The following is a 26,505-nucleotide window of genomic DNA, read 5'->3' on the forward strand; positions in this document are numbered from 1 at the left end:
TACAAGCCACAGGCATTGTTGAAATCTAGATGCTAATGCTAAATCTCTATGAAAGTCCCCAAAAGTTCTTGCTATTGTTATTTCTGCATTTCAGCAAAACATGTTGGAAAGTACACTCTTAGACTTTGGCAAATCTACAGAAAGCTATGTGTTGAGTCACGCTTCTCTTATCCTAGAAGTTTCTATGAATTTGCTACCTTTTCCATGGTATTCCATCATTCATTTTTCCTGCAAACCCTGAGTTATGATCGTGTAGAATTGTACAGATGATAGCTGGACTGTAGGTAGTTCTGAAAGGGGAAACCACCTCATCCTAGGAAACTTTCACCTTTTGCAGAGTGGTACATGTGAAACCAGCTACTTTGATTAAAATTCTTTTGGAATCTGCTTGGCTAATACGTCTATGCAAGATTTCATCATGGGAAATTTCTATTACAACATAGTGGCTACTGTGCTGTTGGTCATGAATTTCGAGAGGACAAGATCATTGCAGGATTTCTGCAGTAACTGTTCAGCGGGTAAGGACCAAAATAACATGTGTGCTTGATCTGTTCTGCTGAAAGCATGGTTCAGTTAGTCTGGTAGTCAGGGCTTATAAGCTCTGTTTTAATGATTTTTTTAAAAAATTGAACTATAGCTGATTTACAATATTGTGTTAGTTTCAGGCATACAGCAAAGATATTTTTATATATATATATGTATATTACAAGATATTGAATATAGTCCCCTGTGCTGTACAGTAGGTCCTTGCTGTTTATCTATTTTATATACAGTGGTGTGTATCTGTTAATCCCAAACTCCTAATTTATCCCTCCCCCGCAATAATGATCTTTGATTCATTCATTTACAAGAACCTGCATTACATTTCTTGAATGCTACATCTTAGCTGTGTGAATGCAGGCTTGTCACTTAAACTCTTGTGCTCCAGCTTCATCATCTGGGGATGATATGAGAACCTATCTCATAGGATTGATTGCTGGGAGGATCCTATGATGGGCTTAGATCAGTGCACGGCACAGGGAAAGACCTCAACAAATGTTAGCTTTGTGTGTGCAGACAGTGCTCAGACTGGGGGGTGCAGCAGGGAATAAGCAAGTGGCAGGAGGCTTAACAGAGTGGGAAAAGGCAGACACCTTTCAATTGTAGTGTGCCAATAAAGGACATTGATCTCCTGAATCCAGTCACTGGTGTCCTGGATCAATCAAGAGAAATCATTCTGTTTTATTCAATAGGTAAAGGAAACTGTTTTCTTTCCATTGATTTTTTTGTTGCAATATCTATACTTTGTTATTTTCAATTCTGTGATTATGCTTAGGGCAATCTTGCAAATGGATAATTTAAAACAGTCAATCAACAAATAAAATCTATCACTGTGGTACCTAGAAAACGAATCTTTGTTTCATATTCTGGTTTTCTTGTGAACCTCATAATGCTTTGGGTGATGATGGTCCATTGTCAAACATGTACAGCTCTTATCTACCCTTTTTAGGTACTTTCTGTGGGAAAAACAAGCATGAGCTTTGCACTCCTTGTCCTTCAAATAGTTTCTCCAGCACAAGTGGACAAAAGGCCTGTGACGTATGCAGGAAGTGTGAAGGTATGATTTAAAAGATATATTCTTCATCCAGGTATGTGTTGGGAAGACAAGCTTTTATTCCCGATGTACTGATCTCTTTTGAAAATCTGAAGTGTCAAATAGGCTGCTTCCTCTGTTAATAGGCAGGTCCAGTAAAATAATTTACTGTAATAGCAACTATTGGTGGATTGAGCTTTTTAAATATTAGAGGAAATATTCATTAGACAAGAGAGAATTTTTTAATTAGCAAAATGTAAAAAAGTCTTCTATAGATATTTAAAAGTAAACTTTATACTCTGAGACCATTAGGACCATTCTAAGTAGAACAAGCATGGTTTTTATTGCAGAACATAAATTTGCTTCCTGGATTTGGAGATCAAGGGTATTATAACACTGGGGGACTTTGTAGGTGTTTTCAGGACCAAGAAAGCATGTTCCTCCACCAGCAATGCAGAGTGCGAGTGTGTGTCGGGATTCTACTGCCTGGGAGAAGGATGTAACATGTGTGAAGAGGACTGTAAACAAGGTCAAGAATTAACAAAAGAGGGTAGGTTTCCTCTTCTATCTAGTGCCAATTTGTTGTCTAGTCATATGTTGTCAACTTAGTTCTTGGTCCTTTGATTACAAAATAAAACGTAGATTTGTAGAACCTTTAAGTAATAGTAATGAACTGCTAAGTATCTGATATTTACAAAATTATTTCTCAATCAATGGAAATAATTTGAAATCACAACATTTGTTTTTCACCAGAACCATGCCTTTTCATGCATCCTATACATGCATATACAATAGTCTATGTACAATTAGAATAAAACCTTTAGTCGTATTAAGGTTTCATTTCAAGAAAAACTGTTGAACAATCTATGTAGATTGTATTAAGTTAATGACTTTATTATGGGATTATGTTCATCACAAACTATTCAAGAAGAACTGTTCATCACTAATGAAATTCAGGAAGAATTGTTAGACAATCGGTACAGATATTATTAAGTTAATGACTTTGTTGTTATGTGATCATGTTCATCACAGAGAAAGTTAAAAATGATTAAAATGCTTCCTTTTTTATTATTCCTTTAATTTTTACAAAAGGTTGTAAAGACTGTTCCTTTGGGACATTTAATGATCGGGAACATGGTGACTGTAAACCTTGGACAGAGTATGTATCATTTCTTTCTGCTTACAAAATAAAGTATCTGGCTTAACTTTTCTAAAGACAAGGAATGTGATCACTGACGCTTTTTTAAACCTATCAAGTGTAGACATAGAATAACATGCAAATAGGTGGTATGGGAACAGTATGGGGTAATTGTGACTAGATTGCCAAAGTGGGCATTTTCTCCAGAAGTACTGCCCAGAACAATGAGGTCAGATTTGCCAGTGGAACTTAGCTACTGTCTGCCCCAGGTGTTCTTCTGTGTCCTTCCAATCTCTTTGCTGCCTCTGACTTTCCCCCATTGATCAACCCACCTTCAAGTGTTCAGTGCCAGCATTGATAATGATACAGAAGAGGGTAAAGTATGTTTCCTTCCCTCAAAAGCTTTAACATAGTCTTGGGCAGACAAGACTATCACAGGTAATAAAATAGCCAACAGTGTATTTTGTACACCTTTGTTCTTTTTGCATTTGATCTTCTTACTAGAAAATCATTTTTATCATTATTTTACATTTATATTCTTATTGTGTGTTACAAAAGTATTGGTCCATAACAGATTAGAAAGTTGTTTTTGTTTTTTGTTTGTTTGTTTGTCTTTTGACACAAATAGTTCAGAGCAGGGAAGTGAGTCTGCATGGACAGTGGGATCGAACTGGGTTTTGGAGAATAGGTGGGTTTGTTTTAGGTAAAAAGAGGCAGGGGAAAGACACAGGACAATGATGATGGTGATGTTGACAATGATGATGGATGGCTACCATTTATAGGGAGTAAGTCAGGCACGTAGTGTCGTTTACTCTTCACAACAGCCCTGGGACATGTATATCTTATTTTTCAGATGAGAAAACTGAGGCTTAGAGAGATTTCCCAACTTGCCCAAGGTCATTCTACAAAGGGACCGACCCAGGGCTCAAACCCTGGTCAGTCTGATGTCAACACATCAGACTGACCAGGAGTCTCCTAACTAACCTAGGAGTTAGGAGCTCCTAACCCTAGGCTAACTTGTCTGTCCTTCCTGTGTGCCAGAGATGGTCAAATATGCTTAAGAAGGTGGGGGTGAGAGACTAACCAGGCAACAGCCTGAAGTAAGCTGTCGTGGGACAGGACTCCCCAGCCTGGGAAGAAAGAAGAATCCAATTAGGTAGATAGAGTGGGATGAATTGTGGAGAGCCATGAAAGCCAAGTGAACATTGGTAGACGCCCAGATGGTCAAGTAGAAGTTTTTCAAAATATCTTTGCTTTGCCTATGAACCCAGATCCACACGTCTTTTTCACCAGAACTGCTTTACTGGGTAGAAAATGTCAGTCTTTTTTAATTAGAATGATCCGTACCTGAATTAATGATTTGAACTCTTTTCATTGGACCATCTAAGCTGTTCTTTGGATGGGAAGTCTGTCCTTGTGAATGGGACGAAGGAAAGCGATGTGGTATGCGGACCAGCAACAGCTGACTTCTCTCCAGGTGCATCCTCCACCGTCACGCCTGCCCCTGGGGGAGAGCCAGGTAGCTGGTTTGTTGCTGTTAAATCAAATGAATGTATGTGGCCATTCGGATTGGAGTCTAAGTCACTCCTGATGCCTTGCATCTCTGCCTCTAGCAGGCACCTCGACATGCCTTCCTTCTCTTACCCTGGCTTCAAGGGACCCATCCATTTCTTCGGGTGTTTCTTATTCACTCTGAATTCCACATTAGTAAGCAGAGCAAGGCGAGACTGCACCCAAACAGACACCACGCCTTTGATAACGCCAAGTAATGGCGATTATAGAGTTCCATGTTTCCTATAGGCTAGAAAGGCCAAACCACTTAATTTCTGTGGGCTTCTAGGAAAATGACTAAGGTTGTAAAAAAAAGTTTTCTTAACAAGCAGGCAAGTTTACTAAGATAGCTGGTGGGAGATGCCCAAGGCACGACTTCCCATGCTTAAGGGTTTACAAACGCAAATATAAATATCAGCATATTTGCAAACTTTTATTTTTGTCTGAATTTCTCCTTTTGTTCTGTTTTAAAGGTCACACCACCCGGATCATTATCTTCTTTCTTGCACTGACGTCGACTGCAGTGCTGTTCTTGGCGTCCTTCGTGGTGTTCCGTTTCTCTGTGGTTAAACAGGGCAGAAAGAAGCTTCTGTATATATTCAAACAACGTAAGAGGAACATAAAAGTGTTAGATATGAGCCTTTTAAAAAAATAATAACTATTTATTTATTTATTTTTGGCTGCATTGGGTCTTCGTTGCTGCGCGCGGGCTTTCTCCAGCTGCGGTGAGTGGGGGCTACTCTTCATTGCGGTGCACGGGCTTCTCATTGCGGTGGCTTCTCTTGCTGCGGAGCACGGGCTCTAGGCTTGAGGGCTTCAGTAGTTGTGGCACATGGGCTCAGTAGCTGTGGCTCGCGGGGTTAGTTGCTCCGTGGCACGTGGGATCTTCCCGGACCAGGGCTTGAACCCGTGTCCTCTGCATTGGCAGGCGCATTCTTAACCACTGTGCCACCAGGGAAATTCGTTATGAGCTTTTTGAGGCTAGGCTTTTTACAGTAGAAAGAGAAAGATGATTTGTTTTAAGTTACAGAAGCTAGGTTAGTATAGCACAGTGGTTATCAAGTGGGACAATTTGGCCCCCAAGGGGACATTTGGCAATGCCTGGAGACAGTTTTGGTGGCCACAGTCTAAGCGGTGGGGTAGGGAGTGCTTTGCTCCTGGCATCTAGTGAGTGGAGTTCAGCGATGCTGCTAAATATCCTACAATACACAAGACAGCCCCACAACAAAGAGTGAGCCGTCCCCAGATGTCAATGATGCTGACGTGGAGAAAGCCTGGTGATGGCAGAACATAACCCAAAGGTTCCAGAAAAATGACCACTTTAAGTATGCTGCAGCCTTGGGCAACTGTGTGTGTGTGTGTGTGTGTGTGTGTGTGGCCACTCAGCTGTGGATACAGGACACTGACACAGAGGAATCAAAAATAACGTTGCCCCATCTAGCACTTCTCCTCTGGCTGACGAATGGCCTTAACCTGAACTAGACCCACAGCTAGAAGAAGGCCTAGAGAACAAGGAGGGAGCTTAAAGTGGGTTTAATGAGATGAATTATTAGGACACTGATCTGGATTAAATGAGAAATTTCAATAATGGATTCCATTCATTAAGCCAGATAGTATTTCTATAAGGAACTGGGCAAGTGCCTGGCACAGGGTCAATACTCACTAAACGAACGCTATTAACATTTATTCCAAAAGGCTTAGAGATGGGGGCAATCTGCATTTTTCTTTTCTTTGCTTTTTTTTTTTTTTTTGCGGTACGCGGGCCTCTCACTGTTGTGGCCTCTCCCGTTGTGGAGCACAGGCTCCGGACGCGCAGGCTCAGTGGCCATGGCTCACGGGCCCAGCCACTCCGCGGCACGTGGGATCTTCCCGGACCGGGGCACGAATCCGTGTCCCCTGCATCGGCAGGCGCACTCTCAACCACTGCACCACCGGGGAAGCCCTGCATTTTTGTCTTCGTGGAGAACAGAGCCATAGATAGCAGGCTAGACTTACTAAGAGGGATTCATGTATAGGAGGAGCGCTCTGAGAGCTCTGTGATGTAGCCCAAGCCACCATAATAAGACTGGAGAGTGTCAGTTTGTGGGTTGTTAAAAATATAGGAGGGGAAGTATTAGTAAAGTCTTATCTAAAGGTGCAGTACACTAATTTGTATAAAGTTTCTTTCTGAAAACAATATAAAACTTTTGAACATTTTGAAATATACAGGAAAATGCATAGGCATAAAGTTTAACAAACTGTAAGATGAACACCTGTGTAACTCTACCCAGGTCAAGAAACAGAACATACTCTGCTCCCCGGAAGCGCTTCTTGTGTTCCTTCCAGATGAAAACCTTCCTTCCACTAGCGCTAACCACAACTAGATTCTTACGGTGTTCACTTCCTTGCTCTTATTTATAGTTTTGCTACCTAAGAACAGGGTTTAATTTGGTTGCTTGTGAACTTCAGACAAGTGGAATCATGCTGTATCTGTTCTACATTTTCCTTCCCCTTTTCACTCAACTTTGTATCTTTATGATTCATCCACGTGTGGCATTTATCTTTAGTTGATTTCCAGTGTTGAATACTCTTCTCTTGAATGACCGTATCATCGTTTGTTTATCCATCTTAATATTCCTGGACACTTGGGTTGTTTCCAATTTGGGGCTCTTACAGGCAGTGTTATTTGAATATTTTTGTCTACGTATCTCAGTACACATAAGCACATGTTTCTGTTTTGTTTTTAACCTGGGAATAAAATTGCTGGGACATGAGGAATGTGTATCTTGGTCCTTAGTACTAGATTTACCAAACTGTTTTCCAGAATATTTAATAGACTCATTTACACTTTCACAGCAGCATATGAGAGCTCTTTTTGCTCCAATCCTTGCTACTACCTAGTGTCATCAGACCTCTTAATTTTTATCTGTCTGGTGGGTGTATAGTAGTAGCTCGTGGTTTTAATTTGCATTTCCCTGATTACTAGTGAGATTGGACATCTTTTCATGTTATATTGGTCATTTGGATTTCCTCTCTTGCAAAGTGCCTGATCTTTTGAGCCTTTTCCCACTGGGTTGTTTGTCCTTTTCTTATTAACCTATAGGAATGTTTTAGTCTACTGTTCATGTGCTGCAAATATATTTTCCGACCCTGTGGTTTGTTCTTTGACTCTCCTTTTGAGGTCTAAACCTCTGATTTAAGCTTTAAGTTCTCACTGAAACCTCTGTTTTAAACAACTATCCCTCCCAGCTTTACCCCAATCTACAATAAAGGTCTTTATAAAATGATTTTCAAAAGTACTTATGAGTAATTAGTGAGTTTCAATGGAACAGCAATCCATTTAAAAAAATTTTAGGTTATTTTTAAAAACTTTCTATTTTGAAATAGGGATTCACAGGAAGTTGTAAAAACAGTACAGAAAAGTCTTATGTGCCACTCATGGGGTTACATCGTACGTAACTACAGTACAATATCAAAACCAGGCAACTGACATTGGCACATGGCGTGTGTTTAGTTTACTGTATGTCATTTTATCACATGTGTAGTTTGGTGTAAACCACCAGCACAATCAAAATACAGAACTATTCCATCGCCACAAAGGTCTCCTTCTGCTAGTGCTTTATACTCCAAACACTCCCTTTCCTCCACCATCCCTAACCCCTCATAACTACAGATATGTTTTCCATCTCTGTAATTTTGTCATTTCAAGAATGTTATATAAATAGTATCATACGATATATAAATGGATCATAAATAAGAGACCTTTTAAGACTGGCTTTTTTCCCCTCAGCAAATGCCATTGAGATCCGTCTGAGTTGTGTTTCAATAGTTGACTCTTTTTTATTGCTGACTAGTGTTGTAAGGTGAGGTTGTACCACAGTGTGTTTTACCATTCACCTATCGAGAGACATTTTGGTTGTTTCCAGTTTATGACTGTTACATTAGAGCTGCTATGAATAATCAAGTACAGATCTGTGTGGACATAAGTTTCCATATCTTTAAGATAAATGCCCAGGAGTGCAATTACTGGGTCATATGCTAAGTGTGTATTTAGTTTTTTAAGAAGCTGCTAAACACTTTTCCAGAGGAGTTGTACCATTTAACATTCCACCAGCAATGTAGGAGAGTTTCTCCTCATCTTCACCAGCAGTTTGTATTGCAGCAATTTTTAATTTCAGCTGTTCTAATAGGTATGTACTGATATCTCACTGTGGTCTTAATTTGCCTTTCCCTAAGGGTTGAACATCTTTTCAGGTACCACCTGTATATCTTCTTCAGTGAAATGTTCCTTCATGTCTTTTACCCATTTTCTAACTGGACTCTTTGTTTTACTTTTGACATTTGAGAGTTTTTTATATCTCCTCAATATGAGTCCTTTATCAGATGTGAGGTTTGTAAGTATTTTCTCCCAGTCTGTAGCTTGCCTTTTCATCCTCTTCACATGATCTTCTGCAGATAAAAAGTTTTTAATTTTGATGAAGTCCAATTGGTCAATTTTTTTCATTTATGGGATTATGCCTAAGAACTCTTTACCAAGCCCTAGGTCCCAAAGATTTAGACTTTCTCTTATGTTATCTTCCAAATGTTTTATATTTAAATCTATGCTTCATTTTTAGTTAAGTTTTGTATAAGGTGTGAGAGTTTCAAGTCAATATTTTAAAATTATTTTTAATTTTTTTTGCTGATGGGTGTCCAACAGCTTCAGCATCATTTATTGAGAAGATTATCCTTCTTCCATTGAATTGCTTTTGCACTTTTGTCAAAAATCAGTTGGCTGTACTTGTGTGGGGACTCTTTCTGGTTTCTCTCTTCTGTTCCACTGATATGTGTGCTTTACCTTCTGCCAATACCACACAGTCTTGGTTACGGTAGCTGTAAAACAGTCTTGAAATTGGGTATAGGGTAGAGTGAGTCCTCCCACGTTATTCTTCTTTTTCAAAATTGTTTTGGCTATTCTAGTTTGTTTGCATTTCTATATAAATTTTAGATAATCTTATCCCTATCTGCAAAAAGTCAGCTGGGATTCTCATAGTGAACACAGTATGTCTCTCCATTTATGTATATTTTCTTTGATTTCTTTCATCAGCATTTTGTGGTTTTCAGCATCCAGTCCCGCACATGTTTTGTTAAATTTAGGCCTTAGTATTTAATTTTAACAATTGCAGATGACATGGTATCTTAAATTTTGGTTTTGACACGTTCATTGCTAGCATATAGAAATACAGTTGGTTTTTGTAGTTTGATTTTGTGTCCTGTGATTTTGCTGAACTTGCTTACTAGTTCTAGGGTATTTTGTAGATCCCTTGGGATTTTTTACATAGACTATAGTGTCATCTGCAAAAAAAAAATAGCTTTATTTCTTTTCATTTCCCATCTATATGCCTTTTTTTTCTTTTCTTGCCTTATTATTCTGGCTAGAATGTCCAGTACTATGTTGAATAAGAGTGGCGAGAGGGAATATCTTCGCCTTGCTTCTAATCTTTGGGGAAAAGCATTCAGTCTTTCACCAGTAGGTATGATGTGAGCTACAGATTTTTAGTAGATATTCTTTATCAAGTTGAGAAAGTGTTCTGAAAATTTTTTTTTTTAATCATGAATGAGGGTTGAATTTTGTCAGGTGATTTTTTCTGTATCAATTGATTTGATTATGTGATTTTTGTTCTTTAGCCTGTTGAGATGATGAATGATATAGATTGATTTTTGAATTTCAAACTAGCCTTGAATCCCTGGACTAAACTCCACTTAGTCATGGTATATAATTATTTTTACATATGTCTGAATTCTCTTCACTAATATTTTGTTAAGTATTTTTGCAGCTATATTCATGAGGAATATTGATCTGTGGTTTTCTTTTCTAGTACTGTCTTTGTCTGGATTTGGTATCAGGGTAATATTGACTTCCTCAGATAAGTTGAGACATGTTCCCTCTTCTGTTTTCTGGAAGAGATTGTGTAGAATTGGTGTTAATTCTTCTTTAAATAGTTTATAGAATTCTCTAGTGAAACTATCTGAACCTGGAGCTTTCTTTTTGCAGCTCCTTAATTACAAATTCAATTGCCTTAAAAATTATAGGGCACTCAAGTTATTTGATTCATACTGAGTGAATTGTGATAGTTTATGTTTTTTGAGGACTTGGTCCATTTCATCTAAGTTGTCAAATTTATGCGTTTAAGTTATTTATACTATTTCCTTACTATTTTTTTGTTGTATGCAGGTCTGTAGTGATATCACCTACTGATATTGGTAATGTGTGTCTTCTCTCTTTTTTTTCTGAATCAGTCTTGATAGAGATTTGTCAATTTTATTGAACTTTTCGAAGAACCAGGTCTTTGTTTCATTGATTTGCTCTATTATTTTTCTGTTTTCAATTTCACTAGTTTCTGCTTTTACCTTTATTATTTCATTTCTTTTGCTTGCTTTGGATTTATTTTGTTCTTTTTCTATTCAGGTGGAAGCTTATGTTATTGGTTTGAGACATTTTCTCTTTATTTTTTTTATTTTTTTGCGGTACGTGGGCCTCTCACTGCTGTGGCCTCTCCCGTCGCGGAGCACAGGCTCCGGACGCGCAGGCTCAGCGGCCATGGCTCACGGGCCCAGCCGCTCCGCGGCATGTGGGATCTTCCCGGACCGGGGCACGAACCCGTGTCCCCTGCATCGGCAGGCAGACTCTCAACCACTGCGCCACCAGGGAAGCCCTCTTTTTTTTTTTTTTAATGATACAATGACCATTTCCAAGGTTAGTGCTTTATTTTTATTTATTTTTTTCGTGGGGGGGATTATATTTTTTTAATTTAATTAATTAATTAATTTTTTGCGGTACGCAGGCCTCTCACTGTTGTGACCTCTCCCGTTGTGGAGCACAGGCTCCGGATGCGCAGGCTCAGCAGCCATGGCTCAAGGGCCCAGCCGCTCTGTGGCATGTGGGATCTTCCCGGACCAGGGCACGAACCCGTGTTCCTTGCATCGGCAGGTGGACTCTCAACCACTGCGCCACCCGGGAAGCCCTATTTATTATTTTATACAGCAGGTTCTTATTAGTCATCAATTTTATACACATCAGTGTATACATGTCAATCCCAATCTCCCAGTTCATCACACCACCTCCCCCCCCAGCCGCTTTCCCCCCTTGGTGTCCATACATTTGTTCTCTACATCTGTGTCTCAATTTCTGCCTTGAAAACTGGTTCATCTGTACCATTTTTCTAGGTTCCACATATATGCATTAATATACGGTATTTGTTTGTCTCTTTCTGACTTACTTCATTCTGTATGACAGTCTCTAGATCCATCCATGTCTCTACAAATGACCCAGTTTCATTCCTTTTTATGGCTAATATTCCATTGTATATATGTACCACATCTTCTTTATCCATTCATCTGTCGATGAGCATTTAGGGTGCTTCCATAACCTGGCTATTGTAAATAGTGCTGCAATGAACATTGGGGTGTATGTGTCTTTTTGAATTATGGTTTTCTCTGGGTATATGCCCAGTAGTGGGATTGCTGGATCATATGGTAATTCTATTCTTAGTTTTTTAAAGAAGCTCCATACTGTTCTCCATAGTGGCTGTATCAATTTACATTCCCACCAACAGTGCAAGAGGGTTCCCTTTTCTCCACACCCTCTCCAGCATTTGTTGTTTGTAGATTTTCTGATGATGCCCATTCTAACTGGTGTGAGGGGATACCTCATTGTAGTTTTGATTTGCATTTCTCTAATAATTAGTGATGTTGAGCAGCTTTTCATGTGCTTCTTGGCCATCTGTTTTGTCTTCTTTGGAGAAATGTCTATTTAAATCTTCTGCCCATTTTTGGATTGGGTTGTTTGTTTTTTTAATATTGAGCTGCATGAGATGTTTATATATTTTGGAGATTAATCCTTTGTCCGTTGATTCGTTTGCAAATATTTTCTCCCATTTTGAGGGTTGTCTTTTCATCCTGTTTATGGTTTCCTTTGCTGTGCAAAAGCTTTTAAGTTTCATGAGGTCCCATTTGTTTATTTTTGTTTTTATTTCCATTACTCTAGGAGGTGGGTCAAAAAAGACCTTGCTGTGATTTATATCAAAGAGTGTTCTTCCTATGTTTTCCTCTAAGAGTTTTATAGTGTCCGGTCTTACATTTAGGTCTCTAATCCATTTTGAGTTTATTTTTGTGTATGGTGTTAGGGAGTGTTCTAATTTCATTCTTTTACATGTAGCTGTCCAGTTTTCCCAGCACCACTTATTGAAGAGACTGTCTTTTCTCCTTTGTATATCCTTGCCTCCTTTGTCCTAGACTAGTTGACTATAGGTGTGTGGGTGTATCTCTGGGCTTTCTATCCTGTTCCATTGATCTATGTTTCTGTTTTTGTGCCAGTATCGTATTGTCTTGATTACTGTAACTTTGTAGTATAGTCTGAAGTCAGGGAGTCTGATTCCTGCAGCTCCGTTTTTTTCCCTCAAGACCGCTTTGGCTATTAGGGGTCTTTTGTGTCTCCACACAAATTTTAAGATTTTTTGTACTAGTTCCGTAAAAAATGCCATTGGTAATTTGATAGGGATTGCATTGAATCTGTAGATTGCTTTGGGTAGTATAGTCATTTTCACAATATTGATTCTTCCAATCCAAGAACATGGTATATCTCTCCATCTGTTGGTATTATCTTTAATTTCTTTCATCAATGTCTTATAGTTTTCTGCATACAGTTCTTTTGTCTCGTTAGGTTGGTTTATTCCTAGGTATTTTATTCTTTTTGTTGCAATGGTAAATAGGAGTGTTTCCTTAATTTCTCTTTCAGATTTTTCATCATTAGTATATAGGAATGCATGAGATTTCTGTGCATTAATCTTGTAACCTGAAACTTTACCAAATTCATTGATTAGCTCTAGTAGTTTTCTGGTGGCATTTTTTTTTTTTTGCGGTACGCAGACCTCTCACTGCTGTGGCCTCTCCCATTGAGGAGCACAGGCTCCGGACCCGCAGGCTCAGCGGCCATGTCTAACGGGCTTAGCCACTCCACGGCATGTGGGATCTTCCCGGACCGGGGCACGAACCCATTCCCCTGCATCGGCAGGCGGACTCTCAACCACTGCACCACCACTGAAGCCCTGGTGGCATCTTTAGGTTTCTCTACGTATAGTATCATGTCATCTGCAAAGTGACAGTGTTGTTTCTTCTTTTCTGATTTGGGTTCCTTTTATTTCTTTTTCTTCTCTGATTGCCATGGCTAGGACTTCCAAAACTATGTTGAATAATAGTGGTGAGAGTGGGCATCCTTGTCTTGTTCCTGATCTTAGAGGAAATGCTTTCAGTTTTTCACCATTGAGAATGATGTCTGCTGTGTGTTTCTCATATATGGCCTTTAATATGTTGAGGTAGGTTCCCTCTGTACCCACTTTATGGAGAGCTTTTATCATAAATGGGTGTTGAATTTTGTCAAAAGCTTTTTCTGCATCTATTGAGATGATTGTATGGTTTTTATTCTTCCATTTGTTAAATGGTTTATCACATTGATTGATTTGCCTATATTGAAGAAGGCTTGCATGCCTGGGATAAATCCCACTTGATCATGGTATATGATCCTTTTAATGTGTTGTTGGATTCTGTTTGCTAGTATTTTGTTGAGGATTTTTGCATCTATATTCATCAGTGATATTGGTCTGTAGTTTTCTTTTTTTGTGACATCTTTGTCTGGTTTTGGTATCAGGGTGATGGTGACCTCCTAGAATGAGTTTGGGAGTGTTCCTTCCTCTGCAATTTTTTGGAAGAGTTTGAGAAGGATGGGTGTTAGCTCTTCTCTAAATGTTGGATAGAATTCACCTGTGAAGCCATCTGGTCCTGGACTTTTGTTTGTTGGAAGATTTTTAATCACAGTTTAAATTTCATTCCTTGTGATTCGTCTGTTCATATTTTCTATTTCTTCCTGGTTCAGTCTTGGGAGGTTATATCTTTCTAAGAATTTGTCCATTTCTTCCAGGTTGTCCATTTTATTGGCATAGAATTGCTTGTAGTAGTCTCTTAGGATGCTTTGTATTTCTGTGGTGTCTGTTGTAACTTCTCCTTTTTCATTTCTAATTTTATTGATTTGAGTCCTCTCCCTCTTTTTCTTGATGAGTCTGGCTAATGGTTTATCAATTTTGCTTATCATCTCAAAGAACCAGCTTTTAGTTTTATTGATCTTTGCTATTGTTTTCTTTGTTTCTATTTCATTTATTTCTGCTCTGATCTTTATGATTTCTTTCCTTCTGCTAACTTTGGGTTTTGTTTTTTCTTCTTTCTCTAGTTCCTTTAGGTGTAAGGTTAGATTGTTTATTTGAGAGTTTTCTTGTTTCTTGAGGTAGGCTTGTATAGCTATAAACTTCCCTCTTAGAACTGCTTTTGCTGCATCCCATAGGTTTTGGATCATCGTGTTTCATTGTCATTTGTCTCTAGGTAATTTTTGATTTCCTCTTTGATTTCTTCAGTGATCTCTTGGATATTTAGTAACGTATTGTTTAGCCTCCATGTTTTGTGTTTTTTACGGTTTTTCCCTGTAATTGATTTCTAATCTCATAGCTTTGTGGTCAGAAAAGATGCTTGATATGATTTCAATTTTCTTAAATTTACTGAGGCTTGATTTGTGCCCCAAGATGTGATCTATCCTGGAGAATGTTCCATGCGGACTTGAGAAGAAAATGTAATCTGCTGTTTTTGAATGGAATGTCCTATAAATATTAATTAAATCTATCTGGTCTATTGTGTCATTTAATGCTTCTCTTTCCTTATTTATTTTCATTTTGGATGATCTGTCCATTGGTGTAAGTGGGGTGTTAAAGTCCCCCACTATTATTGTGTTACTGTCAATTTCCTCTTTTATAGCTGTTAGCAGTTGCCTTATGTATTTAGGTGCTCCTATGTTGGGTGCATATATATTTATAATTGATATATCTTCTTCTGAGATTGAACCCTTGATCATTATGTAGTGTCCTTCCTTGTCTCTTGTAAGATTCTTTATTTTAAAGTATATTCTATCTGATATGAGTATTGCTACTTCAGCTTTCTTTGGATTTCCATCTGCATGGAATACCTTTTTCCATCCCCTCACTTTCAGTCTGTATGCGTTCCTAGTTCTGAAGTGGGTCTCTTGTAGACAGCATATAGATGGATCTTGCTATTCAACAAGCCTGTGTCTTTTGGTTGGAGCATTTAATCCGTTCACATTTAAGGTAATTATCAATATGTATGTTCCTATGACCATTTTCTTAATTGTTTTGGGTTTGTTTTTGTAGGTCCTATTCTCTTGTGTTTCCCACTTAGAGAAGTTTCCTTAGCATTTGTTGTAGAGCTGGTTTGGTGGTGCTCAATTCTCTTAGCTTTTGCTTATCTGTAAAGCTTTTGATTTCTCCATCAAATCTGAATGAGATGCTTGCTGCGTAGAGTAATCTTGGTTGTAGTTTCTTCCCTTTCATCACTTTAAGTATATCATGCCACTCCCTTCTGGCTTGCAGAGTTTCTGCTGAGAAATCAGCTGTTAACCTTATGGGAGCTCCCTTGTATGTTATTTGTCGTTTTTCCCTTGCTGCTTTCAATTGTTTTTCTTTATCTTTAATTTTTGCCAGTTTGAGTACTATGTGTCTCAGCGTGTTTCTCGTTGGGTTTATCCTGTATGGGACTCTCTGCACTTCCTGGACTTGGGCGGCTATTTCTTTTCCCATGTTAGGGAAGTTTTTGACTATAATCTCTTGAAATATTTTCTCTGGTCCTTTCTCTCTCTCTTCTCCTTCTGGGACCCCTATAATGCGAATGTTTTTGCGTTTAATGTTGCCCCAGAAGTCTCTTAGGCTGCCTTCATTTCTTTTCATTCTATTTTCTTTATTCTGTTCTATGGCAGTGAATTCCACCATTCTCTCTTCCAGGTCCCTTATCCGTTCTTCTGCCTCAGTTATTCTGCTATTGATTCCTTCTAGTGTAGCTTTCATTTCACTTATTGTATTGTTCATCTCTGTTTGTTTGTTCTTTATTTCTTCTAGGTCTTTGTTAAACATTTCTTGCATCTTCTCGATCTTTGCCTCCATTCTTTTTCCGAGGTCCTGGATCATCTTCACTATCATTATTCTGAGTTCTTTTTCTGGAAGGTTGCCTATCTCCATTTCGTTTAGTTGTTTTTCTGGGGTTTTATCTTGTTCCTTCATCTGGTACATAGCCCTCTGACTTTTCATCTTGTCTATCTTTCTGTGAATGTGGTTTTCGTTCCACAGGCTGCAGGACTGTAGTTCTTCTTGCTTCTGCTGTCTGCCCTCTGGTGGATGAGGCTATCTAAGAGGCTTGTGCAAGCTTCCTGATGGGAGGGACTGGTGGTGGGTAGAGCTGACTGTTGCTCTGATGGGCAGAGCTCAGTAAAACTTTAATCCACTTGACTGCTGATGCATGGGCCTGGGTTCCCTCCCTGTTGGTTGTTTGGCCTGAGGCAACCCAACACTGGAGCCTACCTCGCTCTTTGATGGGGCTAGTGACAGACTCTTGGAGGACTCACACCAAGGAGTACTTCCCAGAACTTCTGCTATTAGTGTCCTTGTCCCCCTGGTGAGCCACAGCCACCCCCCACGTCTGCAGGAGACCCTCCAACACTAGCAGGTAGGTCTGGTTCAGTCTCCTATGGGATCACTGCTCCTTCCCTGGGTCCCGATGCGCACACAACTTTGTGTGTGCCCTCCAGGATTGGAGTCTCTGTTTCCCCCAGTCCTGTCAAAGTACTGCAATCAAATCCCACTGGCCTTCAAAGTCTGATTCTCTAGGAATTCCTCCTCCTGTTGCCAGACCCCCAGGTTGGGAAGCTGACGTGGGACTCAGAACCTTCACTCCAGTGCTTGGACTTCTGTGGTATAAATGTTCTCCAGTCTGTGAGTCACCCACCCAGCAGTTATGGGATTTGATTTTACTGTGATTGCACTGCTCCTACCATCTCATTGTGGCTTCTCCTTTGTCTTTGCATGAGAGGCATCTTTTTTGATGAGTTCCAGTGTCTTTCTGTCGATGATTGTCCGGCAGCTACTTGTGATTCTGGTGTTCTCGCAAGAGGGAGTGAGAGCACGTCCTTCTACTCCGCCATCTTGGTTCCGAACCTTGAGACTTTTTGTCTTTCTAATATAAGAACTTCACATTATAAATTCCTTTCTCAGTACTGAATTAGCTGCATCCACACATTTTGATATGTTGTTTTTTTCATTTTCATTCAGTTTGGTGTATTTTTTGTTTTTCTCTTGATTATTTAAAAGTGTGTTTTTCAGTTCCAAGTTTCTGGTGATTTTCTTGTTTTCTTTCTGCTGTTGATGTGTATTTTAATTCCACTATAATAAGAGGACACTCTCTGTATGATTTCTTTTAAATTTGCTGAGGTTTGGTTCATGGTCCAGGTTACTGTCTATCTTGGTCTCTGTTCTATAGACACTTGAAAAGATGGGTGGAGTGTTCTTAAATATTGATTAAATCCTGTTGATTGATGATGTTGTTGAGTTCTTCTATATCCTTGCTGATTTTCTGTCAAGTTTTTCTATCAACTCTTGGGAGAAGGCCATTTAATTCTTCAAATATAATTCTGGATTTGTATATTTCTCATTTCAGTTTTGTCAGTTTTGTTTCACCTATTTTGTAGCTCTGTTGCTTGTTGTATACATATTTAGTACTGCTATGCCTTCTTGGTGAATTAACTCTTATAATTATGTAAGGTCCCTCTCTATGTCTGGTTTTCTTTGCTCTGAAGTCTACTTTATCTGATAGTAATACAGCCACTCCTGCTTTTTAAAAAATTAATAATACACATGGTATGTCTTTTTCCATCCTTTTACTTTCAACCTTCCCACATCTTTATATTTGAAGTGAATTTCTTGTAGACTACATACAATGGTCACACTACTAATTTCTATCTTTTGATTGGTACATTTAAACAATGTACATTTATTGTAATTATTTATATGATAGGGCTCAAGATGTTATTTTATTTTTTGTTTTCTGTTTGCTTTCTCTGGCTTTCATTTCTCTGTTTTCTTTTTCTGTATTCCTGTGGATTACTTGAACATTTTTTAGAATTCCATTTTGATTTATCTTTTTTTTTTTTTTTTGTGGTACGCGGGCCCCTCACTGCTGCTGCCTCTCCCGTTGTGGAGCACAGGCTCTGGATGTGCAGGTCCAGCGGCCATGGCCCACGGGCCCAGCTGCTCCGTGGCACATGGGATCCTCCTGGACCGGGGCATGAACCCGCGTCCCCTGCATCAGCAGGCGGACTCTCAACCACTGCACCACCAGGGAAGCCCTCTTTATATTTTTTGAGTGTATCTGTGTATGGCTCTTGTGTGGTTGCTCTAAGTATCATACATATTTACATAGACTACATCAACATTTTAACAGTTTGAAAAAAGTATAGAAATCTTACCTCCTTTTACATCCTTTTAACCTCTTCCAATTTATAATATACTTGCCTAAAATATTTCTGCTACATGCTTTGAGAACCATCTTAGTGTTATAATTTTTGCTTCAACCATCAAACATAATTTAGAAAACTCAAGAGAAAGAAAGTTTATTTTATTTACCCATATATTTGCTCATTCTGTTGTTCTTTCTTCCTTCCTGATGTTCCAAGTTTCCTTTTTTTTAATCATCTCTCTTCTGTTCAGAGAATTTTCTTGAGCCATTCTTTTAGGGTAGGCTTTCTTTTGTCTGAAAATTTCTTGATTTCCCCTTCACTCCTGAAAGATATTTTCACTGGATATAGAATTTGGGCTTGAGAGCTCTTTTCTTTCAGCCCTTGAAAAATGTTGTGCTACTTCTTCTGGCCTGCCTGGTTTCTGGTAAGAAATTCACTGTCATTCAATTTGTTTTTCCCCTATAAGTGATGTGTTGCTTCTCGCTGGCTGCTTTCAAGATTTCTTTCTTTCTTTTTTTTTTTTTTCTTTTTTTGGTTTTTCGTTTTCCAAACTTAAACTACAATGTATCTTGGTGTGGATTTCTTTGGATTATCCTGTTTAGCATTCACTTAGCTTCCTGAATCTGTAGATTTATGACTTTTTCCAGATTTGGGAAATTTTTGGCCATTATTCCTTCAAATACTTTTTCAGCCCTACTCTCTTTCTCTTCTTCTTCAAGGACTCCAATGACATGATATTAAGTTTTTTGGCTATAGCCCCACATGTCTCTGAGGCTTTGTTCATTTTTTTCCCCAGTCTTTTCTCTCTGTTGTTCACATTGGGTAATGATTCTTTCCTTTGTCTTCTCCATTCTTGTGCTGAGCCCATTCATTGATATTTTACATTTTGGTTATTGTAATTTTTCAGTTCTAAAATTGTCACCTGGTTCTTTTTTAAAATTTTCTTTTCTTTTTTAAATTTGTTTCAAATGTGTTCCCAATTGCTTGTTGAAGCTTCTTTTTTTTTTAACCATGCCACGCAGCTTGTGGGATCTTAGTTCCCCCAACCAGGGATTGAACTTGGGCCCTCAGCAGTGAAACTGCTGAGTCCTAGCCACTGGACCATCAGGGAATTCTGTGAGGCATCTTTATGATGGCTGCTTTAACGTCCTTGCCAGATAACTCTAACATCTATATCACCTAGATGCTAGCATCGGTTGCCTTTTCTTATTCAAGTTGAGATCTTCCTGGTTCTTAGAATGACAAGTGATTTTTTTAAAAATTGAAACCTAGACATTGGCTATGATGTTATCAGACTTTGGATATAATTGAAAGCTGGTGTTTACTCAGGGTTCCTCTAACACCACTCTGGCAGAGGAAGGAGGATGCTGCCAGGTGGAGGTGGAAGTCCAGGTTCTATACTAGACCTCCTGGGGGTGGTAGATCCTTGTTATTGCTCCCCACTAAGCCCCCACTGATACTACCCTGTCTGGGATGAGGAAAGATACTTTGTTCCTGCTCCCCACATGGTTTCCACTGACACTGAATGGGTGGGGGGTGGGGTGGCCTTGTTACTGTTGAGTGGTGGTGAAGTCCTAGCTCTCCACTCGGACTCCTCTGATGCTGCCCCAATGAGGATGGGGCAGTGAGCCTTGATAGAGCTTGGCAAGGGTGTAAGTCTATGCTCTCTACTGTGTCTTTAGTGGTGTGCTTGGGTGTGGGTCCATGGTTTATTTTGCTAGAGTAGAGCTGTGATTATCTAAAAGCTTTTAGTCTTGTTACTCTGCTCTTTTCCTGGTTTCATGGCTAGAGAGATCAGACTTTTCTTGGGGCATTTTTTTTTTATTAGCCTACTTCTCCAGTTCCCAGTCTGGGACATGTGAAACAGAGAGAATACTCAGGGAACTCAAGGCCATATTTCTCCTTGGGTTCCAAGCTCCTTAACTGGTCTGCTTTCTTGCCACCTTTCAGATTCCTCTTATGTTTGTTATACATAAAACGTCCAGCCTTTTCAGCAATACTTGGCAGGAAGAATAGGGAAAAGTATGACTACTGTATCTTTCCAGAAGCAGATTTCCATTTAAAAATTCATCTTTGATGCTATTTCAAAGGAAAAGAACGTCTCATTGGTATTCCTGGATGTCTTGCCAGGTTTTCATAAGTTCTTGGAGATAGTGTGCTTGTTGGGTTTTGGTTATTTTTTATTTTTTATAGTAACAAGCAAGTAAAATTGGGGTAGGACCTTTTGCTTTGACAGGCTATAAAAATAATTTATATTTACTGGTGGGCTTGGGTGTGGGGATATAGTTATATATGTGTGAATGTGTATATATATATGTATATATATATATATATATAATTTAATATATATTTTAGGATTGAAAGTTGCTCGGCAATAACACAAATACTATACACTACCACGTAAATGAAAATCTGGAAGCTAGTGCACAAATCAGTTCTTTACTTACTAATTGATGGAAGCAGTGGGAGTAACTTTAAAATCTCGATGCCATAAGCATTTCATTCAAAAGAAGCCATCTAATGTGTAATCTAAGTAACCCTCAAGACTAAAACATGTGCTGCTGAACTGAAACTACAGTTACGTTTGGCACATGACTAACTTTATGCTATAATGATTCATGCTCAAGACTGTTTTTAGCCTTTGTAGACAATAAAGAAACTAGTATTTTTCAGGACCAATAAAAAAGTATTTGGTAAAACGAAAAAAAATCTTAAATAATCCTGAAGAAACGTTTATACTTGCTATTACCTCACTTGCTGGTGAGTTGGTTCAAACTAAAGTTGAAAATGTTTGCTGCTGAGAGATGTTCTGCAAATGGGATTTATGGAAAATGAATGTTAAATGATTCAAACAGACAACAAAAGATAACTCTCTCTTAAATTACTTTTTAGCATTTATGAGACCAGTACAAACAGCCCAAGAGGAAGATGCCTGCAGTTGCCGGTTTCCAGAAGAAGAGGAAGGAGTGTGTGAACTGTGAAGAGGAAATCCACAGATGTGTTGGAACTCTCTTGAGAAGAATCACAGGAGAAATATGAGGGATCCCACTACCGTACCTTTCAAATTTAAAAACTCCATACTGGATAATACCAACGGTTACCCTAACAAGTTTTTTTTTCTAAATGCTAATGACTTGGCCTTTCAAGATGTACCACTTTTAACAGAACAGAAAAATGGGACAGAAATGGTGGTAAAAGTGATATTTTCTAGATACTGCTTGAGAGGTTTGGGCTAGTTTTCTTGAAATCCAAAGAGAATTATATTTTAAATTTAATCATGTAGGCCAATCGTGCAGGTAAAATTATAATCAAAATCAATTATATATATATTTTTGGTGCTAATATGACATATGGCAATAGCCATAAGATGCAGGCACTATCCCCCATCAAATTTTCCATGGGTTCAATCATTCAACACAAGACATCCTCCATTGTCAGGGGAGAATGAGGACAGTCATCGTCATTGCCCAAGTTTGGGGTCAAGAGCAAAAAACTAAAAAATAACAGACCTTGGGACTTCCCTGGTGGTCCAGTGGTTAAGACACCTCACTCCCAATGCAGGGGGCACAGGTTTGATCCCAGGTCAGGGAACTAAGAGCCTACATGCTGCACAACGTGGCCAAAACCAAACAAACAAACAAATGAACAAAAGAAGAAAAAGCAGACCTTGAGGAACAGTTTTGGAAAGAGTCAAATGTCCCTGCATATCCTTGGTCCTCTCCATCTTCCCATCTTCTGCCTTTGTCCTACTCCCCTCTGAGCCACAGCTTACTTTTTATTTTATTCTTAAAAACTTTAGCAGTAATATTTTATATACATAAACTAGTAAATGAAACAGGAGTGAAGACCCATGAACACATAGCCCAACCCGAGCGCTAGAGCAGGAGTTGCCAAACTCCCATGGGCCAAATCTGAGATGCCATGTGCCTTCATATAGTTTATGAGCTAAGGGTGGTTTTACATGTTTAAATAATCAAAAACAAATCAGAATAAGAATAATACCTCATGATGCAAAATTATCTGAAATTCAAATTTCAGAGTCCATAAGTAGTTTTCCTGGAGCACACAAGGCACCCTCAGGTGGCCTTTGCATTGCAACAGCAGAGTTGAGTAGCTGTGACAGAGATTGTATGGCCCACAAAACCTAGAATATTTAATAAGTGACCCTTTATAGGGTCAAAGTCAGGATCAGAGCATCCATCTGTGTGCTGCTTCCCTCCCTCATCTCCTGTCTACCTCCCCACCCCAACTCCAGGCAACTTCTCACAGGAATGTTGTCTCTCATTTCCTTGCTTAAAAGAAAACCATGTATCATATAATTATGTACCCCACAACTATTTTACTTAGTTTTGTTTGTTTTTGAGCTTTATGAACATGGTATTGTGCTGTATGGAGACTTGTGCTTTAATCACTCAGAAGTATATTTGTAAGACATTCATGTTATAGTGTGTAGCTAGAATGCACTCATTTTGACTGCGGTACAGCTTTGCAAATATACCATTATTTATCAACCCACTCTGAATCAAAGGACACTTGGGTTGTTTCCAGGTTTTTTTTTTTTCAATTATGGAAAATATTGCTATGAATGTTCTTTTATATGTTTTCTATTTGAGAGTGTCTCTAGGGAAACTTCCTTAAAGTAGAATTTCTGGATCTTAGGGCATATGAATGTTCAACTTTATGAGCTAGTCCCATGTCAGTAAGGATATGCTAAATTATGCAGAAATGACAAATGAGCCCCCTCCCCCAATCTTAACAGATTACAATCACACAGCAGAGGTGCATTTCTGGATGTCATTACATGCCTGTTGAAGGCTGACTGTGACTCTGTCCCATGTTATTTCACTCCGGGATTTAGGTGGAGAGAGCAGCTTCTACTTGGGACATTGACCATCTTGTGGCAAAGGAACACACCCATATGTAGTTGGCTAGATTCTAACTTTAAGAAAAATTCCTGCAGCCAAGCTTGGCAATAATAGGGCAGAAAGTATAATCTTCACACAAGGAGGGGCAGCAAATATTTCTGAACAATAAAAAGTCTACTGCAGGGCTGAACTGCTTTTCAGCGTGGTTGTTCTAACTGGTGCTCCTGTCAGCAGTGTACAAGCATCCCACTGAGTCCCATCCTTGCCACCCTCAGGCATTTTCAGACTCAATTTTGCCAACCTAGTGGGTTTAGGATGGCATCTCACCATAGTCTTATTTTGCATTTCTGTCACGTTTTTATATATTTTGTGTTTCTTTTTTGAGAAATGCTTGCTCGTGTTTTTTAAACCAATTTAAAAATTTGGTTATTTCTCTTTTTCTTATTGATTCATAAAAGTTCTTTATGTAGTCTAGATAATAATCTTTGGTTACTTACATGTGTTATAAATATTTGTTTGCAATTTGTTTTTTCTCTTTTTAACTGTGTCTCTCTTTTTCTTTGTGGTAATAAGAGGAAACGTTCTTAATTTAATATGGTTCAGTTTACAACTCTTTTCTTACATGGTTAACATTGTTTTTGGTGTCCTGATTAAAGAAATGCTTCTCTGCCCCAATATCATAAAGATATTTCCTCACATTTTATTCTAAAAGTTTTGAGTTTTGTCTTTTGTATTTAATTCTAACCTATCAGGAATCATTTTTGTGTATGTCATGATCCAATGTTGACTTTTGTTTGTGGATAACCACTAGTCCCAGTACCATTTATTCAATGCTCCCTTTTTTCCCTATGGATCTGCAATACACCTCTGTCATTTACCAAATTTCCATCTATCCACAGGCGGTTTCTAGGCTCTCTACTCTGTTCCATTTGTCAGTTTGTCTGTCCGTGTGCCAATACGCACTGTCTTTGTTACAGTAGCTTAATAATAGCTCTTGATACCTGGCAGGACAAATCTTTAATGTCCTTCAATAAAGTTTCATATAGTTTCTCCAGAAGTTGTACATCTTTAGTTAGATTTATCTCTAGGTTCATTGTTGTTGCTTCTTCAGCAGTTTTTTTTTGTTGTCGGAGTAGAGAGATGTCATTGATTTGCGTATATTGCTTTATAGCCTGCCTCTTTCCTAAGCTTCCTTTTATTTTCTAAGAGTACGTATGTGGATTCTTTGGGGTTTTCTATATACACAATCATGGTATTTGTCCTAATAATAGTTTCTTGCATTTCTAGTCTTTTGTCATTTATTTCTTTGGCTTGGGGTACTGCTTGACTTATTGTCAGGACCTCCAGTACAATGTGATAGTCTGTTTTTTATCCTATTTATAGAGGATACTTTCAGGGTATTTTTTTGGTAAATATACTTGATCAGCTTAAGGAAGTTCCCTTCTATTCCTGGTTAGTGCAGAGGGCTAGTTTTTCATTTTGTAATCATGAAAGGGTGTTGAGTTATATCAAACGATTTTTCTGGAAGAAGACAAAAGCACTTGACAGATGACTCAGTTAATTGTTCTATCACATTGACTTGGATCTACACTTCAGTCAGATTCCAAGAAAATTACTGCCGGAAAGAGATTTAATGCAGTAATGAGTGTAATAATAGGTATTCCTCCCTCCCCCTTAAAGGAAGCTTTGGTGTATGATATAATAATGTGTTCAGAAACATTTTTTGTTTTAATTTAAATAGATGAAGTACCTCCATTTGGCTCTTTCTTTACTGTTTTGATAAGAGTTTTATTTATGGTAAAAGATGAAGGTAATATTTATGGAGGATTTTTTGAAACTTTCTAGCCAATCTCACCAAACACATGAAAAAGTACGAATGGGCATGATTACTTTTCCAGAACAAGAACATTTGAGATTTGACTTAAGCACTTTGACCTTCTCTGAATGGCTCATATGCGGTCTCTGGGTGGAGCCGGTTGATATTTTGGGAGCCTGACCAGGAGGTTTCAGGCAAAAATTCTGTTAACTTGGTATTCTGGTAAGAATAAGAGAACAGTCATTGGTGCTACGATCCTTTTAAAATAAGAGGCAAAGCAAAGCTGAGGGCGTTCACCAGTGCTGCTTCAGAACAGAGCTAGGTATAACTTTTTTCTCCCTTTTCCAAACTACAGCACTAAATTCCAACGTGGCTTTCACTCTCAGCTTTGGACTTTTGATGTTTAATTCTCTGTTGTCCATTATCCACAAACACAAAGGGACCGGTCATGCCCCACAGGCTTGGGTCACCCAGGCTAATTCATTTGTCCCAGATTATAAACACAGAAAATCCACCATTTATTCTGCTTATCTGACAGAGGCTATGTTTATTACACAGACTGTACCATACTCTTATCATAGTATATTTTGGTATAATGTCTAAATGTTATAAATGAAAAACACAGGAACTTGGGGGTATGAGTCACCTTTCCCCCTAAATGACAGTTAACAAAGAATGAAAATCAAGACAGAATTAAATGGTCCCCTTTGAGGATTAATTTAGGAAATCCAATAATTAAGTTTAATAGAAATGCATGGAAATTTCTCTGATCCAAATAAATGAACATATTTAGGGATGTACAAGTTGCAAACAGTTTTCTAAATGCTGCAAAACAAGCTTCGGTTACTTCTGAAGCAAATTTGGATTTTCGTCTTTGGTGGAAGGTGTCACTCTGGTGGAAACTTTTGATACGAGGGGCCTATGGTGGCTGAAGTGGGTGTCTCCCTCCTCTGCAGAGCCGATCTTTCCACTGTGGGTGAGGTGTGCTCACGGACCACAGAGAGTGTGAGTTATGTGTGGTCTGTGTGTGGCAAGGCCAGAAGAGCAGTCATTACCTCTTTTTTTTTTTTTTTTTTTTTTTTTTGCGGTACGCGGGCCTCTCACTGCTGCGGCCTCTCCCGTTGCGGAGCACAGGCTCCGGACGCGCAGGCTCAGCGGCCATGGCTCACGGGCCCAGCCGCTCCGCGGCATGTGGGATCTTCCCGG

The 26,505-nt window shown here is 38.8% G+C and overlaps 1 protein-coding gene across 1 annotated transcript; it reads left to right on the top strand.

The window, feature by feature from the left end:
- The first annotated feature begins 341 nt into the window (after positions 1-341).
- On the top strand, positions 342-25,626 carry TNFRSF9 (TNF receptor superfamily member 9). The gene is made up of 7 exons (XM_022598556.2): positions 342-518; positions 1,490-1,597; positions 1,986-2,123; positions 2,666-2,732; positions 4,100-4,230; positions 4,736-4,870; positions 21,511-25,626. The coding sequence occupies exons 1-7, from the start codon at positions 404-406 to the stop codon at positions 21,597-21,599; spliced, it is 783 nt and encodes a 260-aa protein (XP_022454264.1). The 5' UTR covers positions 342-403; the 3' UTR covers positions 21,600-25,626.
- The last annotated feature ends 879 nt before the right edge of the window (positions 25,627-26,505 follow it).

Source organism: Delphinapterus leucas, chromosome 1 (assembly GCF_059928025.1).
Source record: "Delphinapterus leucas isolate spDelLeu-1000000601 "Yukka" chromosome 1, BTC_Dleu_Yukka2, whole genome shotgun sequence".
NCBI classification, from domain to species: domain Eukaryota; kingdom Metazoa; phylum Chordata; class Mammalia; order Artiodactyla; family Monodontidae; genus Delphinapterus; species Delphinapterus leucas.

Excerpts from the sequence above, each read along its gene's own strand:
- TNFRSF9 (XM_022598556.2), top strand. The coding sequence starts at position 404 with ATGCAAGATTTCATCATGGGAAATTTCTATTACAACATAGTGGCTACT. Across the intron at positions 1,598-1,985 it reads CGTATGCAGGAAGTGTGAAG|GTGTTTTCAGGACCAAGAAA; the intron begins GTATGATTTAAA and ends GGGACTTTGTAG. Across the intron at positions 2,124-2,665 it reads TCAAGAATTAACAAAAGAGG|GTTGTAAAGACTGTTCCTTT; the intron begins GTAGGTTTCCTC and ends TTTTTACAAAAG.